Source organism: Peromyscus leucopus, chromosome 8b (genome assembly GCF_004664715.2).
Source record: "Peromyscus leucopus breed LL Stock chromosome 8b, UCI_PerLeu_2.1, whole genome shotgun sequence".
Taxonomy (NCBI): domain Eukaryota; kingdom Metazoa; phylum Chordata; class Mammalia; order Rodentia; family Cricetidae; genus Peromyscus; species Peromyscus leucopus.
The window spans coordinates 98,272,655-98,286,305 of NC_051086.1; the positions used below are offsets into that span (position 1 = coordinate 98,272,655).

Here is a 13,651-nt window from a genome sequence, read left to right on the forward strand (position 1 = left end):
TTTGGTGCCCTCCCCTCTCCCCTGGGGGGTGGGTGGGTGGGATTGCACCCAGCAGTCCCTGCCCGGCCAGATGCCGCTGGTGGAGGCTTTGATTGCACTGGGAAGAAGCTGAGTCACACAGGCTGAAGGCAGAGGAAGCTGCAGCAAGAGGGCTTCCAGTTAGATGTCAAGAAGGACGCCCCTTTTGGAGTGGAAAGAAAAGCCATTAGCTGAGGTGCTTCCAACATCTCCTTACCCACGTTCCCGAGGAAAGAGGAGACAACCCTGGCTCCCCGCTAGCCCTCAGTAACCAGAAGCCTTCATTTTGAAGGGCTGGCAGCAGCTGCCGCAGGAATAAGTTTGTCCTAGTACCTGGTTGCTGAAGGCCCCATGAGAGTGAGTGGGAGTCCTCAGCAGGCTGGGCAGATGACTGGTTGCCGCCTGGCAAGCTCAGAGGGTAGGGAGGGTGGCATGAAACTCCAGAAGCTGCCATGGTCCTGTGCTTGCAGGCACTGTGGCGTGAATGTCCCACCATCTGGGCCCCTGAGCAGGCTGGAGGGGGTGCTGGAGGGGAAGGAGAGTGAGCAAGGATGCAGGGCTGAGAGACAGAGACACAGAGGGGCTTAGAGGGGAGACAGATGCATGGAGGGAAAGATGGAGACCCAGGGAAAAGGGACAGAAAAGACAGAGACGACAGAGATGTGGAAGGAAAGACAGAGACATGGGGGGGGGTACGAGACGGAGACAGAGACTTAGAGAGACAGGAAGACAGAAAGGACACTGAAGACAGAGACAGAGGTCCAGATGCAAAGGAGGACAGGGAGGGGGCAGGCACGGGCTGGGCGCTCCGGATTCAGATGGAGCTGACTGCAGGGGAGGTGGAGCTGGTTGGAAGGAAGGCTCACAGATGCGGCTGCGGTGACTCTTGGGCCCCGGGCTCCTGCTCTCCCCCATGGGGCTCTTAATGAAGCAATTGCATCCATCAGTTCTGGTATTGATCTGCTTGGGAGCCCGGCAGAGGATTGCTGAGAACGTAGCCCCAGCCCTCTTCTCCAGGTGCTGGCTTCTACTACGGCCATCTACTTGGCTGGTTACTCAGTTTTGCATCTGGGCACAGTGTCTGTCCCTTCTACCTACCTCTTGATGGGGAAACATCATTTTGTTATATCCCCCAGGCCCCCAAGGCTGGGATCATGTTCACTATAACATTCCCCTGCCCCCTAACCACTTGTCAGCAGTATTGGTGTGCCCAGAAAGATCAGTGACAGGAACAAGGTCATAGGACACTGAGAAGTACCTGAGCAAGAAAAATGACATAGTGTGACTATAGGATGAGCAAAGGCATGTGTCCCATCAACAGGGGCCGGTACAGGGAGTCTAGAATGGTGAATTATCCATCCATCCACTTACCCATCCATCCATCCATCCCATTCTATTCCATCCATTTATCCATCCTCCCACCCATCCATCCACCTACCTATCCCATCCATCCCATTTTATTCCATCCATTCATCCACTCACCCACCCATGCATCCATTCATACATCCACCCACTCATCCATTCATCCATCCATCCATCCATTCATCTACCCACCCACCCACCCATCCATCCACCCACCCATCCATCCATTCCACACACATATTCTACGTGTCAGAACTGGGTTTATGCAGTGGTGCTGAGAAATGTTTATCAAGTAGCCCTCAACAAACAAAATAAACCAGGCCTGATGGTGCTGGCCTTCCCAGCTACTCAAGAGGCCGAGGCAGAAAGATTGAAAGTTCAAGGTCAGCCTGCACAATTTACTGAGATTCTGTATATAAAAAAATTAAAATATTTACTTATTTTATGTATATATGTGTGTGGTTGGGTGGATATTTGTGCATCATGTATGTGCAGGAGCTCATGGAGATCAGAAAAAGCGTCAGATCCCTTGGAACTGGAGTCACAGATGATTTTGAGCTGCTGTGAGGGTGTTTGGGAGCCAAACCTGTGTCTTTGCAAGAGCAGTAAGGGCTCTTAACAGCTGAGTTGTCTCTCTAGTCTTCAAAAAAAACCTTTTAACCTTTTAAGTAAAGGAAGGCTGAGACTGTAACTCTGGAGTAGGGTGCTTGCCTAGCATACCCTAGGCCCTAGTTTCAAACTCTAGTACTCCAGAAACAAACAATCCCAACCTAACTTGCCAGTTTCCATGGTGTACATGCTCCCACCACAGCCAAGTTCCTGGAGGTGGAGTTGGAAAGGAATGGACCCTGAGCTGAGTCTGAAGGTCAGGCAGGGTGCAGCCATCCAAGGACGCAGCAAAGGGGAGAGCCGAACCAGACACTGAAACCTAAATGCGGGCATTCAGAATGAGTGGGCACTGGATATGGGCTGCATGAACAAGTGACGAGAGATTAAAGTGGGGAAAACTCAGGCCAGATCTTGAGAGCTTCTTGTGTTGATAGATTCTTAGCAAAGATTTTCAGCAGGTCATATGACTAGCTTTGTGTTTTATCCGAAGCTTCCTGGAAGCTGTGAGGGAGAAGGGGAGGAGAGAGAAGGGCTGGCTGCAGTGGTCCATGATCTATTTTCATTCCTGGAGACAGAGAGGAGGGGGCTGGGGAGAGCCCACAGGTAGCCAAATCTGCAGACTTAGCACCAGGTAGCCATTAGGAGAGGGAACAGCAAGGATGACCCCAGGCTTCCAGTGGGGAGCAGGGGCTCGAGATGATATCTGGGGTCCAAGAAGGGGCCCTGTCCCCTGTGTTCCATCTGGGTCCTCTCTGTGAGTTGGGGTCTTGGAGTCACAGGCTGTTTGTCCCTTCTTGGTTCTGAATCCAGTAAAAGCGGGTGCTAGCCACTTGTTTTGGAAGCAAGATGGCAGCATATAGGCCTGGGGAAGCTGAAGAACAGAGAGAGTCTGGGGTAGTTAGCCTTTCAGGCCAAGAGAGGACAGGACAGAGACAGTTCTGCTTGTCACTCGTGTCTGGACCCATCCTGTCAGTGCAGATGTATGTCCAGAGAAGGTTTCTATTTATAAGTGATTGCGGTTGGTTCACAGTAAGGGAAGTGAGGGGAAGATGGGGGTGGGGTCCCCATGTGGTATGCCTGGACTGTTGAAGGGGACACCGACTCCTTTTTTGGTTCTGTTGAAAGCGGGGGACACTCTTTCTTCAGACACGGACATGCCACATAGATAATCCAAATGCGGCATTTGAGGGCAAGGCTTTATGGATGCCTTCTTCCTGGGCCTGGTCCTTGGTTTCCAGGTTGTGGACCAGGGGCTTTGGACCTAGCAAAACTTTTCTTTGATGCCTGACCTAGCCTCATAGTTTCAAGGGGTCTTGGATGAAGGGAGTAAAAAGGGTACTGGTTGGAGCTTTAAGGCTGTGTCCTTTTAGGCATCCCCCGGCTGTTTTGGGCACAGCCCACTGGGTGAATTCTAGGATGTCAGAGGGTGGGGGTGGAGCCGAAGTCCCCAGGTGGTGTGGTGTGTCCTTGTTCCCTTTCAATGACAATTCACACCCGAGACCAGGAGCTGGACTCCCAGGGGCAAAGGAGACGTGTCCACACCTCCACAATAGGTGAGGAAGGTAGTATTAGAAAAGGGCAACATGAGGGACCCTCCAGCAGCCAAGCTCGGAAATGCACTGGATTGGCGTAGGGGCACAAGGTGATCAAGCCAGGAGTAACAGGGATGGGAAGGGCTCTGAGGAAGCCTGGGCCGCCAGGAGGTGCAGGCCTGGTCCGGGAGGGGCAAGGAAGTTGTTTCTATCACTCAGATGACAGGCAGTGAGAGCCTCTCGTCTAGGGGATGGCACAAAGAGGCCAGGGCGGGCATGGCTGGAGGCCCACTGGCAGGGCCTTTGGCCCTGGCACCTGCCTGTCGGGATGGATGAAGGGCAAGCGCGACTCCCAGATAACTCCGAGGTTCCAAAGCAGAATCCCCAGGCATGGTAGAAGCATGGGAAGAGGGGGAAGGAGCAGGTTCGAAGAGGAGGTGAAGGCTTTGTTTTGGACGTGTTGAGTTTGAGGTGGCTGCGGGCCATGCTGAGAGGAATATCAGGCAGGCGCTGGCCGTCTGGAGGAGAAGCCGGGGACTTGGAGGACGTTTGTTTAGTGTCCTCTACACCCCAGTGACAGCTGGAGGCGGGGGAGTGATGGCGGAGGGGGGGGGCATCTAGGGGAGGGAGTGGACCTAGAGGAACTCTATAGACTGCTGGCTGAGGGGAAAAGAGACCGCTGGAGAAAGGTCTTCTAGAGAGGCAGGAGGTGGCCCTGCACGGGACCCGGGGGGGCCAGGTGCAGAGCAGGAGGGGCCGGTCCTGCCTGGATGTTGCTAAGGCAATTATACCAGAAGGACTGGAAAGATCCTTGTGGAGGGGACGGGGTGGCGGGGGAGGGGACACGGCTTATAGGTGTGTGTGCAGAGAGCTTCTTTCTGTTCGGGGGGCAAAGCAGGAAAGTAACACATGAGAAATGACAGGGCCGATGGATGCAGGGGGGTCCTAGTGCACAGGCAGAGGAGGGAGAAGAGGAGGGTGCAGGCTGGGTGCGGGAAGGAACCGGAAAGCGTGGCCACGTTAGGGACAGAGGTGAAGAGCCACACGGGAACAGGTAACTGTGGATCCAGCAGCACACAACCCTGCGGCCGCCCAGCAGGCATGGACTGTCTGGCCAGCGTAGCCTTGTTCAATGACTGACTGCTCTACTCAGCGGTTCAGCATACAGCTGAGCGGCAGGGACACGGGCACTCCCCTGGACCAGGGACCCACAGCAGGAGCCCTCTGAAGTCAGTAATTGGCCTTCAGTAGCTTTCCAGGGGCTCCAGGCCAGAGGTTGACCAGGAAGAGCAGGACAGACTTCCCTCCCTCCTCCTTCCCTTCTTTCCCCCTTCCCTTTCTTTTTAACTTCTTTTTGAGAGTCTCACTATGTAGCCCAGGCTAGCCTCAAGCTTGTGGCAATACTCCTGCCTCAGCCTCCTGAGTCTGGGGTTACAAGTATGTGTCGCCATGTTTGGTTGGTACGGTGTTGGGGATCGAACCCAGGCTCCACACATGTTAGGCAAGCACTTTTTTTTTTTTTTTTTTTTTGGTGAAAGGTGGGTTTTCCTATAGCCTGGGCTGGCTTAGAACTCAAAATGTAGCTGTAGCTGAGAATGACCTTGAACTCTTTATCCTTCTTCCTCCTGAGTACTGAGATTACAGGCATAGGCCATCATGCCAGGCTCAAGGCTCCAGAATTTTAAGTGGCAGGGGCCTGGGTTGCTGTCTTGAAGCCGGGCCAGCACTGGCAGGGCTATGCCTACCTGGCTTGTATTCAGCTGGGAAACTTCTAGTGCTGGAGAGATGGTGGAGGCGATAAAGCCAGCTGCTGGCTGCTGGAGCACAGGCGGAAATACAAAGAGGGTGCCGGGGGTGAAGTGTGCCGAGATGTGATATCCAGGCTGAGAAGGGAGGGGCAAAGCCGTAATCTGTATGTGGCCTGTGAGATTGTTGGGGAATTCCTTACCACCCCGTCGTCCCCAGACTTCTCACAGAATACGTGCCTTCTCCTGACTCGGGCATCCCTGCAGCCTGCTTAGACCCTAGCTCCTGGGAGCGTGAGCTGGGAACATCAAAAGCAGGGCTGAGACTAGCTGAGGAGTCCAGATGGGTGAGCAGGATCTTTTAGGATCGGTGGAGCTGCTAGGTGCTGAGGAGATGGACTGGGCATGGACTGCAGACCAGGGGCGGCTTGACCCAGCCCCTTCTCAGCTCTGGTCTGGCTTCTCCACCTTTCCCTGGGAAAGGCGCATCACTGTCTGTCAGAACCGGCTCTCAGGCCTCCAGCCGGGACAGCTGCAGTATCTCCTAATTGGTCTTCGTCTCCCCTCCAAGCCATCTGCATCCAGATGACTCTTCTTAGTACACAGCCTTGCACAGCTCCTCCCTCCCCGCAGAAGCATCAATGGCAGTGTTGGGGGCCAAGGCTGGTCCAGCTTGAGTTGTGGCTGGAAGCCACTGTCCTCGTGGGCCCTGCAGCCTCATCCTACATTTACCATCTTTCCCACCCTCAACATTTTGGGTCTTGAGTATGGCGCCCCACCCCCACCCCCACCCAGCCACACACATGTTCCTTTCTCTGCCCTTCATGCTAACGATGTACCCAGCTGGGGCTATTCCCATGGATACTCTTCTTGAGTGGCCCCACCTCTACCGGCCCACTGACTTCAACTGGCTTTGAGCTCCATGTTGCTCCTAGCTTTTCCTCCCACTGCCAGGAGTCTGTCCTGGCGCACTTGAGGGCTCTTTCCACTGTCTGCACCCTCAGGGCCACCTGAACCTGAGCCTGGGCCTGAGCTTCGAGCCTTTGCTGGCTTGAACTCACCTGTCCTGCGGAGAAGCCGCATCGCAAGGTGGTGACTCTCTGTATAAGACAAGAGGTTCCAGGAAGTCTGAGCTGCTAGACGTTCTAGCTGCTGCTAGAAAGAAAGGGACTTAACCAAGGTCTCACAGGTAGAAAAGTTCAGAGTTGGCAGGCCCGCTGACTTTGGGTTCAGTCCCACCTTTATATCAAGAATGTTCTGTCCACAGAGGGCACTTTAAAGCACGGTCAAGGGTATGGTCAGCCAGCAGCTGACCAGGTTATGCTTGGTACCAGCGATGATCAGGGGAGGGCAGGTTGGGAGATGGGCAAGGAAGGATTCCAGCCAGCATCAGCACAGAGCAGAGGCCCGGGCCTCAGCTGCAAAGGCTCAGGATGCCAGCCACCTCCAACACATGTATCCACCGGGCCCTGAGATCTAGGAATGGCAGGGAGTGCTCAGCCACCAGAGACCTGAGAAAGGGGATCTGAAGCCAGGAAGTCCGTGAGGGGAGTCTGGAACCTGCCACGGGGACTGAATGGGCTTTCTCTCAGAGTGTGATGGGAGTGGTACCGTGAGACATGTGCTCCAAGCCCTCTCCAGAGAAGCCCACGTGACCTCCATCAAGTTCCCACCCCCTCTCCAAGCCTCAGTTTCTCCAGGGCATCTCCTGTCTCTCCATCCTTGTTTGGTTGGGAGTGTAGAGGAAATGAACTCTAGGAGGTCCGTAGGCCACTGGCGCAGTGCTGAGTTCTAGCAGACGTGACTCCACCTCTGCCCCTTTGAGCGGTTAGAATTATGGCTGCAGTCTCTAGGGCAACTGTGTTACTAAGATTGTGTCTGTGTCCTGTCCTGCGTTGGCAAAACATTCCCAGCCTCCGATTTAGTAACTTGGACAGACCTGGTTTTGGAAAAGAAAGGTTTTTTGCTTGTTTGGTTTTTGTTTTTTCTTCCATGGATCAGGGGATGGACTACTGGGTTCTGAGGGGAAAAAGAGGTCTGGCCCTTATGTGTGTGCGGGAGAGTGGCAAGGCTGGGTGCCTGATCCACTGTCTACCTGGACCAGGCACCCCAGCTTCTCCAAAGCTGCTTGGCAGAGTGGGGTGGCCTCTTCAGCCTTTGCTGCCCCACCTCTCTGATGGAGACCGGTGATACAGCCCTCCAGGGGTCGCCTGCCCCTGCCTCCCCCCTGAGCCCTTTGCTACATACTGATAAACTGTTAGTATGTGCCCTTAGGCTATTGATGCGGATTGCCTAGGGCTCCAAGGATGAAACCTGTGCACACAGAGTCACTGTCCTGTTAGGAGCAAACCCATATATATCAAAGATATGGTGCTCGCAGGGCATGGTGGCCCAGGACTCGGGAGACTTCGGCTGGAGGTTCTTCAGCTCAAGGCCAACCTGGACTGAGCTACATAGAGAGACCTTCCCCCAACTCCAGTAGATACACTCTCAGCCCATGCACGGGGTTCTTCCTAAAGGCAGGCCTGGGTGGCTGAGAGTCATCTGAGCCGCTGTTGGGGGAACTCTTTCGGTCCTCCACTGCTCTGGCAGATCTTGATGGAGTATTTTTTGTTTGTTTTTTTTGTTTGTTTTTTGTTTTTGTTTTTTTGTCTCAAAAAAAAAAAACTCTTGAAAGCTTCTATGCTTTCAGCTTGAAAGGAGTTTTTGAAGTACAGATTGAATTACCTTGTATTCATTTAAAATGTTTGGGCCAGGTGGTAGTGGCGGAGCTCGCCTTTAATTTCAGCACTTGCAAAGCAGAGGCAAGCATATCTCTATGAGTTCGAGGCCAGCCAGGTCTACGGAGCAAGTTCCAGGACAGCCGAGGCTACACAGAGAACCCCTGTCTTGAAACCCCTCCCCCTGAAAAAAAATGTTTGGGATCAGAAGAGTTTTAGATTTGAGAGTATTTCCATATGCATAATAAGATATTTCAGGCTTGGGGCCTAGGTCTGAGTTCATTGATGGTTCATATACTCCTTGTACACACTGCCTGGTTTAAAAATCATATATTTTGAGAATACTTGTGCTTTTGTTTTGTTTCATTTTTTTTTTTTTTTTGGTTTTAGTTTTATAACCAGGCCTTTATTATGTAGTCCTGGCTGGTCTGGAACTCACTATGTATACAAGGCTGGCCTTGAATTCACAGAGATCGGACTGTCTGTGCCTCTGGATACTAAGGTGTATGCTGGGATTGAAGGTGTGCCACCCTGCCTAACTGGTATACTTGTTTTGACTGTGCCATGTCACGTGGTCGGGTGGGAGTTTCCACTTGTGACATCACCATCGGTACTCAGGAAGTTGTAGGTTTGGGATTGGAGGTGCTCAATCTGTGCACTTCCTGTGACTCCAAATCCACCCATTGTGATTGTGTTTCGTGCTGCTTTCGTGTCTGCGTGTGCTTGACACACACACACACACACACACACACACACACACACACACACACACACACACACACCTCTAGAAGGCGTGTAATGTGCTCAGCCCCTCGTGTCTGCATTCACGGGCTCCTCACTGTCTCTGGCTTTGGTCCCCTTCCCTGGATCTTCCTGCCTGCTGTCTTAGAACCCACCCCCACTACCTCTTAGCTTTTTCTGCTGCCCGGTAGCAGAGGCAGAGGAAGGTTGTTAGGTGGGTCAGAAGCCTGTGAGGCACCATACCTGTGTGTTCGAGGCTCAGGGAGGAAGGCTGGGTAAGTGGGGCAGGGCTCCCTGACAATGGCTCCTTGGTCACTGGATTTTGGAGTGCAGAGCAGGGTCAGAAGAGGTCTGGGCCCTGGGCTTTATCTGCCCTCAAATGGCCTCCTCCCTGCTTTCTGCCCTGTGCCGACACTGGAGGGGCCGAAGGTCCTGTCTTGGAGTGACCCTATTAACTAGATCTGCTTGCAGTGTCCTCTTGGGCCTCCACTCTGAGCTGGTGAATCAAATACTCGATCAAGATCTGCCAGAGCAGTGGAGGACCGAAAGAGTTCCCCCAACAGCGGCTCAGATGACCCTCAGCCACCCAGGCCTGCCTTTAGGAAGAACCCGGTGCATGGGCTGAGAGTGTATCTACTGTGACCGACACCCCCCCCCCCCACAGTCCCCCCTCCCCCCCCCCCCCCCCGCAGCGTCCCAGCCCATTAGTGAGAGGGCCTTTCTTTCCAGCTCTCTAACCTCCCCCCTCCCAGCCTGGTCACACAGATTGGGGCCATTAAGGTACATTTGGTTGCGCCCAGGACCTGGCTCCACGCTTCGGCAGCCAGACGAGTCATCTGGGTAAACAGGAGGAGGTGTCTGATAGAATGAGGGCCTCATTTGGCTGTTTCTTTCCTTTTTTTTCTCTTTCTCTCTCTTTTTCTTTCTTTCTTCTTTTCTTTTTTTTTCTTGTTTTTTTGAGACATGGCTTCTCTGTGTAACAGCTCTGGCTGTCCTGGAACTCACTTTGTAGACCAGGCTGGCCTCGAACTCACAGAAACCCACCTGCCTCTGTCTCCCTAGTGCTGGGATTCAATGCATGCTCCACCACCGCCCAGCTGTGGTCGTTTAACTCGGCTTCTTGGGCAGCTACTGTGCGCCTCGGGCTTTTGGTTTGTTGTTCACCTGCCAGGTGGGCAGTGAGTCCACTGAGCTAATCACGTCCCTACCTGCATCCCTGCCCTCAGCCAAGTCATGTGCCTCCCTTCTCCCCCAGCTAGAAGGATAGCTCCTCTTGCCTATTCGTCCCTCCCCCTCCCCAGGGCCCTCCTGGGAGACCCACTCACCTTCGGGGTTCATTACCAGTGCTCCCTCCCAACAGCCTTTCTCTGCATCGTCTCCTCTCGTTGTGCCTCCATCTGAATCATATATTTTAGCGCCAAGGCAGGTTCTAAGGTCCCTTGTGGTTATTCAGCCGTTTAGTGTGTACACAACGTGTTTCTAGCCAGACACAGGGCTCCTGGGAGGTGTGTTTTTTACAGCTCTTTCAATGCCTGGTACATTGCTAGGCATACAGCAGGCACTTGGTACTGGAGGGAGGAGACTAGTGAGCTGGAACAAGCACATGGGATGGCTTTTGTCATCTCTTCTTCCGAGGGCCTCACTAGGATGCATCCCTGACCCCATCCCGGACCTTGGGTAGGAGCAGAAAAGGAATTACCTCTAGTGTTTTACAGTTGGCCAGAGAGGTTGGGAATCTTAGTCTGAAGGTCGTGGAGTGAGCGGCAGGATAGGGTGAGGATTATTCCTGGTGTCATCAGACGCAAGCTGCAGATGCATCCTCATTCTGGGGCTTGCCCTCCTGCTTGTTAACACACATGTGACCAGGAGTGTGTGCATTTGCAATTTATCTGGGAGGAAGCAGATGAACAATGCATAGCCTTTGTTATTCGGAGCAGGCTGCTAAGCTCATGGCGTAACTGTGGGATATGGGCGGCCACACGGGGCTGCAGGACTGGGTGTGTGCACGTAAAGCCTTGGCCATAACTCCTATTGAGTCGTTTAGTGTACCTTGCCAGCCTGGGCCTCAGAACAGGAACTGAAAACTCTTAGACCTCCTAGGAGAAACAGCAGAACTCACACAGTAGCCCCTAAAAAAATCTTTAGTCTCAAGACCTGAGATGCAGTCCTGGGAACGATCCCAGGGTGGCTGTCCTTGAATGCCTCTCTTCTTAGATGCTCCCTGAGGTTGCCTTTCCTGATCCTCCTCTCCCTGGGGCCGCATGTTCAGGAGGGCTGGGATGTGGGGCTTGGGGATGAGTCTGCTACATACACCGCTGCCCTCTAGCCCGAGGAGCTCACCAACGCCCTGGAAATCAGCAACATCGTCTTCACCAGCCTCTTCGCCTTGGAGATGCTGCTGAAGCTGCTCGTATACGGTCCCTTCGGCTACATTAAGAATCCCTACAACATCTTCGATGGTGTCATCGTTGTCATCAGGTATGGCTGCCCCCTCCTGCCTTTGTCTGAAAGAGTGTCAGCAGGGATGGCTTTGAGTCAGAGACATGGCCTCAGTACTCCATCCCTTTCTCTTCTCTCGGGGTCTCACCTTGCTTTCCTAGAGCCTGGGCCCCCTTTTCCATCTGCATCTACCTCTTGTTCCCAACCCTGCCCAGGCCTGGGATGGGGGAGGATCAGAGGGTTGGCTCTCAAGTGGAGTTGGAGGAAGAGTAAGACGCAGCCAGCTCCCTTGCTTGCAAAGTGCTTGGAAACCGACTCAGACGCCCAGCAACTTACTTTAGGGTTTCCAAGACCTGGAAAGAATTCCATCCCCCACCCCCAAGCCCATGGCCAGAACTCTTTTATTGGTTTCTGGAATTGGCTTTAGATTTCATTAGAAGAGAACAAAGCACGCATTCCATAACTTGATGCTCTTGCATTGGTGGGATTTAGGGAGAGGGCTGCCTGCTGCCAGGGATGTGATCTCTGGCTGAGAGGGGAGGAGGGTCAAGCGAACTGGAACTGTCACCTGGATTTTCGGCCCCTCTGAAGGCAGAAGGGTTGTGCATGACCCTTCTCCAAGCTGTGCTGGGCGACTGGGTCTCAGGTGTCACCGGTGGGTCCTCGGAAAGGGAAGTCAGGAGACAGGGGAACTCAGGGTGTCTGCCTGCCTCCCGCAGTGTGTGGGAGATTGTAGGCCAGCAGGGAGGTGGCCTGTCGGTGCTGCGGACCTTCCGCCTGATGCGGGTGCTGAAGCTTGTACGCTTCCTGCCGGCGCTGCAGCGGCAGCTCGTGGTGCTCATGAAGACCATGGACAACGTGGCCACCTTCTGCATGCTGCTCATGCTCTTCATCTTCATCTTCAGGTGAGCACACTGCTGGCCAAGAGGGGGGTGGGGCTAGGGGCAGGAGCACCGGACCCTGACCCTGTCTGGGACTTCCTGTGTCTCCAGCATCCTGGGCATGCATCTCTTTGGTTGCAAGTTTGCATCCGAACGGGATGGGGACACGTTGCCAGACCGGAAGAATTTTGACTCCCTGCTCTGGGCCATCGTCACTGTCTTTCAGGTTCGAGGGTCGCCGGGCAGGGGTGAGTTGGGGAGGTTGGGTGTCCAGTCAAGCCCTGACTCCTGTCCCCTGCCCACAGATTCTGACTCAGGAGGACTGGAATAAAGTCCTCTACAACGGCATGGCCTCCACGTCGTCTTGGGCTGCCCTTTACTTCATCGCCCTCATGACGTTTGGCAACTATGTGCTCTTTAACCTGCTCGTCGCCATTCTGGTGGAGGGCTTCCAGGCAGAGGTAACCCCCTGCCCTGCCCATCTCACCCTGCTGAGGGCAGTCTCCTGACTCCCAGGAGGGAGGACTGCCTCTTCTTCCCTCTGCTGCTGACTGTGAGGCCTGGGAGATCCCGGAGGCAGTAACCGCTGGACTAAGCCGGGGTGGGCCTGGGGTGGAGGGTGCTGGGGCCTTATGAAGACTGTCATCAGGGGCGGGACAGGAGATGGCTGTGTGGGTTATACGTTGGCATGTTATAGGGTTCTTTTAGTCGGCTAGGCCCTTCCCCAGAAAGACAAGCTGAATTTGGGGACCTGTGTAGCTGGATCCCAGAGCATGGGCCTTTATAGGACATGTGGGGAGGACCCATCTGGGCTGAGGGGTGTGGGAGGCTTGTGTGCAAGTCATCTGAGCCCAGGCTGAGCTGATGAAGATGCCACCAGGGCCCCAGGCAGGGCTGAGCTGCCCAGGGTGAGAAATGAGCCCAATTAGCTGCGGGCATGGCAGAGATGAGAGTCCTATTTCCAGCCTAGACTCCATCACCTCCGTCACAGGCAGCGTCATCAATTAATATTGATTCACATTGATCCTGCCCCGGCTGCGCCAGGGCACAGCTTCTGTCCCAGAGGCCTACCTCCTTCTCCCTCAGCTCTGCCTGCCTTCCCACCCGAGCTCTCCTCCCGACTCCGTCATCCCAGCACCTCAAACAGGGCAGGTTGACCCAACCTAGAAATGCACCAGGTTGGGCCTGAAGAAGCTCTTGGTCCAGTTCTCGCTGGGTGACCCGGATGGAAACTCCCGCTGCGGCCTGGTCTATAAATACCCAGCACACGGTGGAAAAACAGAAATCTATTTTCCGACTCTTTCCCAGCCTTGCAAGGGAGGGCTGCTCCCCCTGGGCCGGGTAGGGCTGACGGGGGGGGGTGCGGGTGTTGGGCACTAGTCAGTCAGTCGTGTGCAGGAGCGTCTGGCCTGCACTGGCCTTCTCTGCTTCCATTTTAATTGTGTGGTTATCCATTATCACATTTCCTCCCTGCTGGGTGGCATCAAAGGCAGCTTGAGGTGTGTGGAGAAGGCTTTAGGGGTGGGTGGGTGGGTCCCTTGCAATGACAGAGGGCCATGGACACCCTCCTTGCCATAGGACCCTTTCTTTGAAGTTTCCCTTGG

General features: G+C 54.2%; 1 protein-coding gene across 28 annotated transcripts in view; it reads left to right on the top strand.

Moving 5' to 3' along the window:
• Window positions 1–13,651, top strand: part of Cacna1g (calcium voltage-gated channel subunit alpha1 G) — a 65,468-nt gene that overhangs the window by 19,298 nt on the left and 32,519 nt on the right. For all 28 annotated transcript variants that reach the window (XR_005090456.1, XR_005090455.1, XR_005090457.1 and 25 more), the window contains exons 10-13: window positions 11,054–11,205; window positions 11,886–12,071; window positions 12,159–12,273; window positions 12,353–12,508. Coding sequence is in view for 24 of the 28 variants with exons in the window: in XM_028868935.2 (XP_028724768.1) it covers window positions 11,054–11,205; window positions 11,886–12,071; window positions 12,159–12,273; window positions 12,353–12,508 (609 nt within the window). In the remaining 4 variants the exon portion in view is untranslated. The remainder of the gene's footprint in view (window positions 1–11,053; window positions 11,206–11,885; window positions 12,072–12,158; window positions 12,274–12,352; window positions 12,509–13,651) is intronic.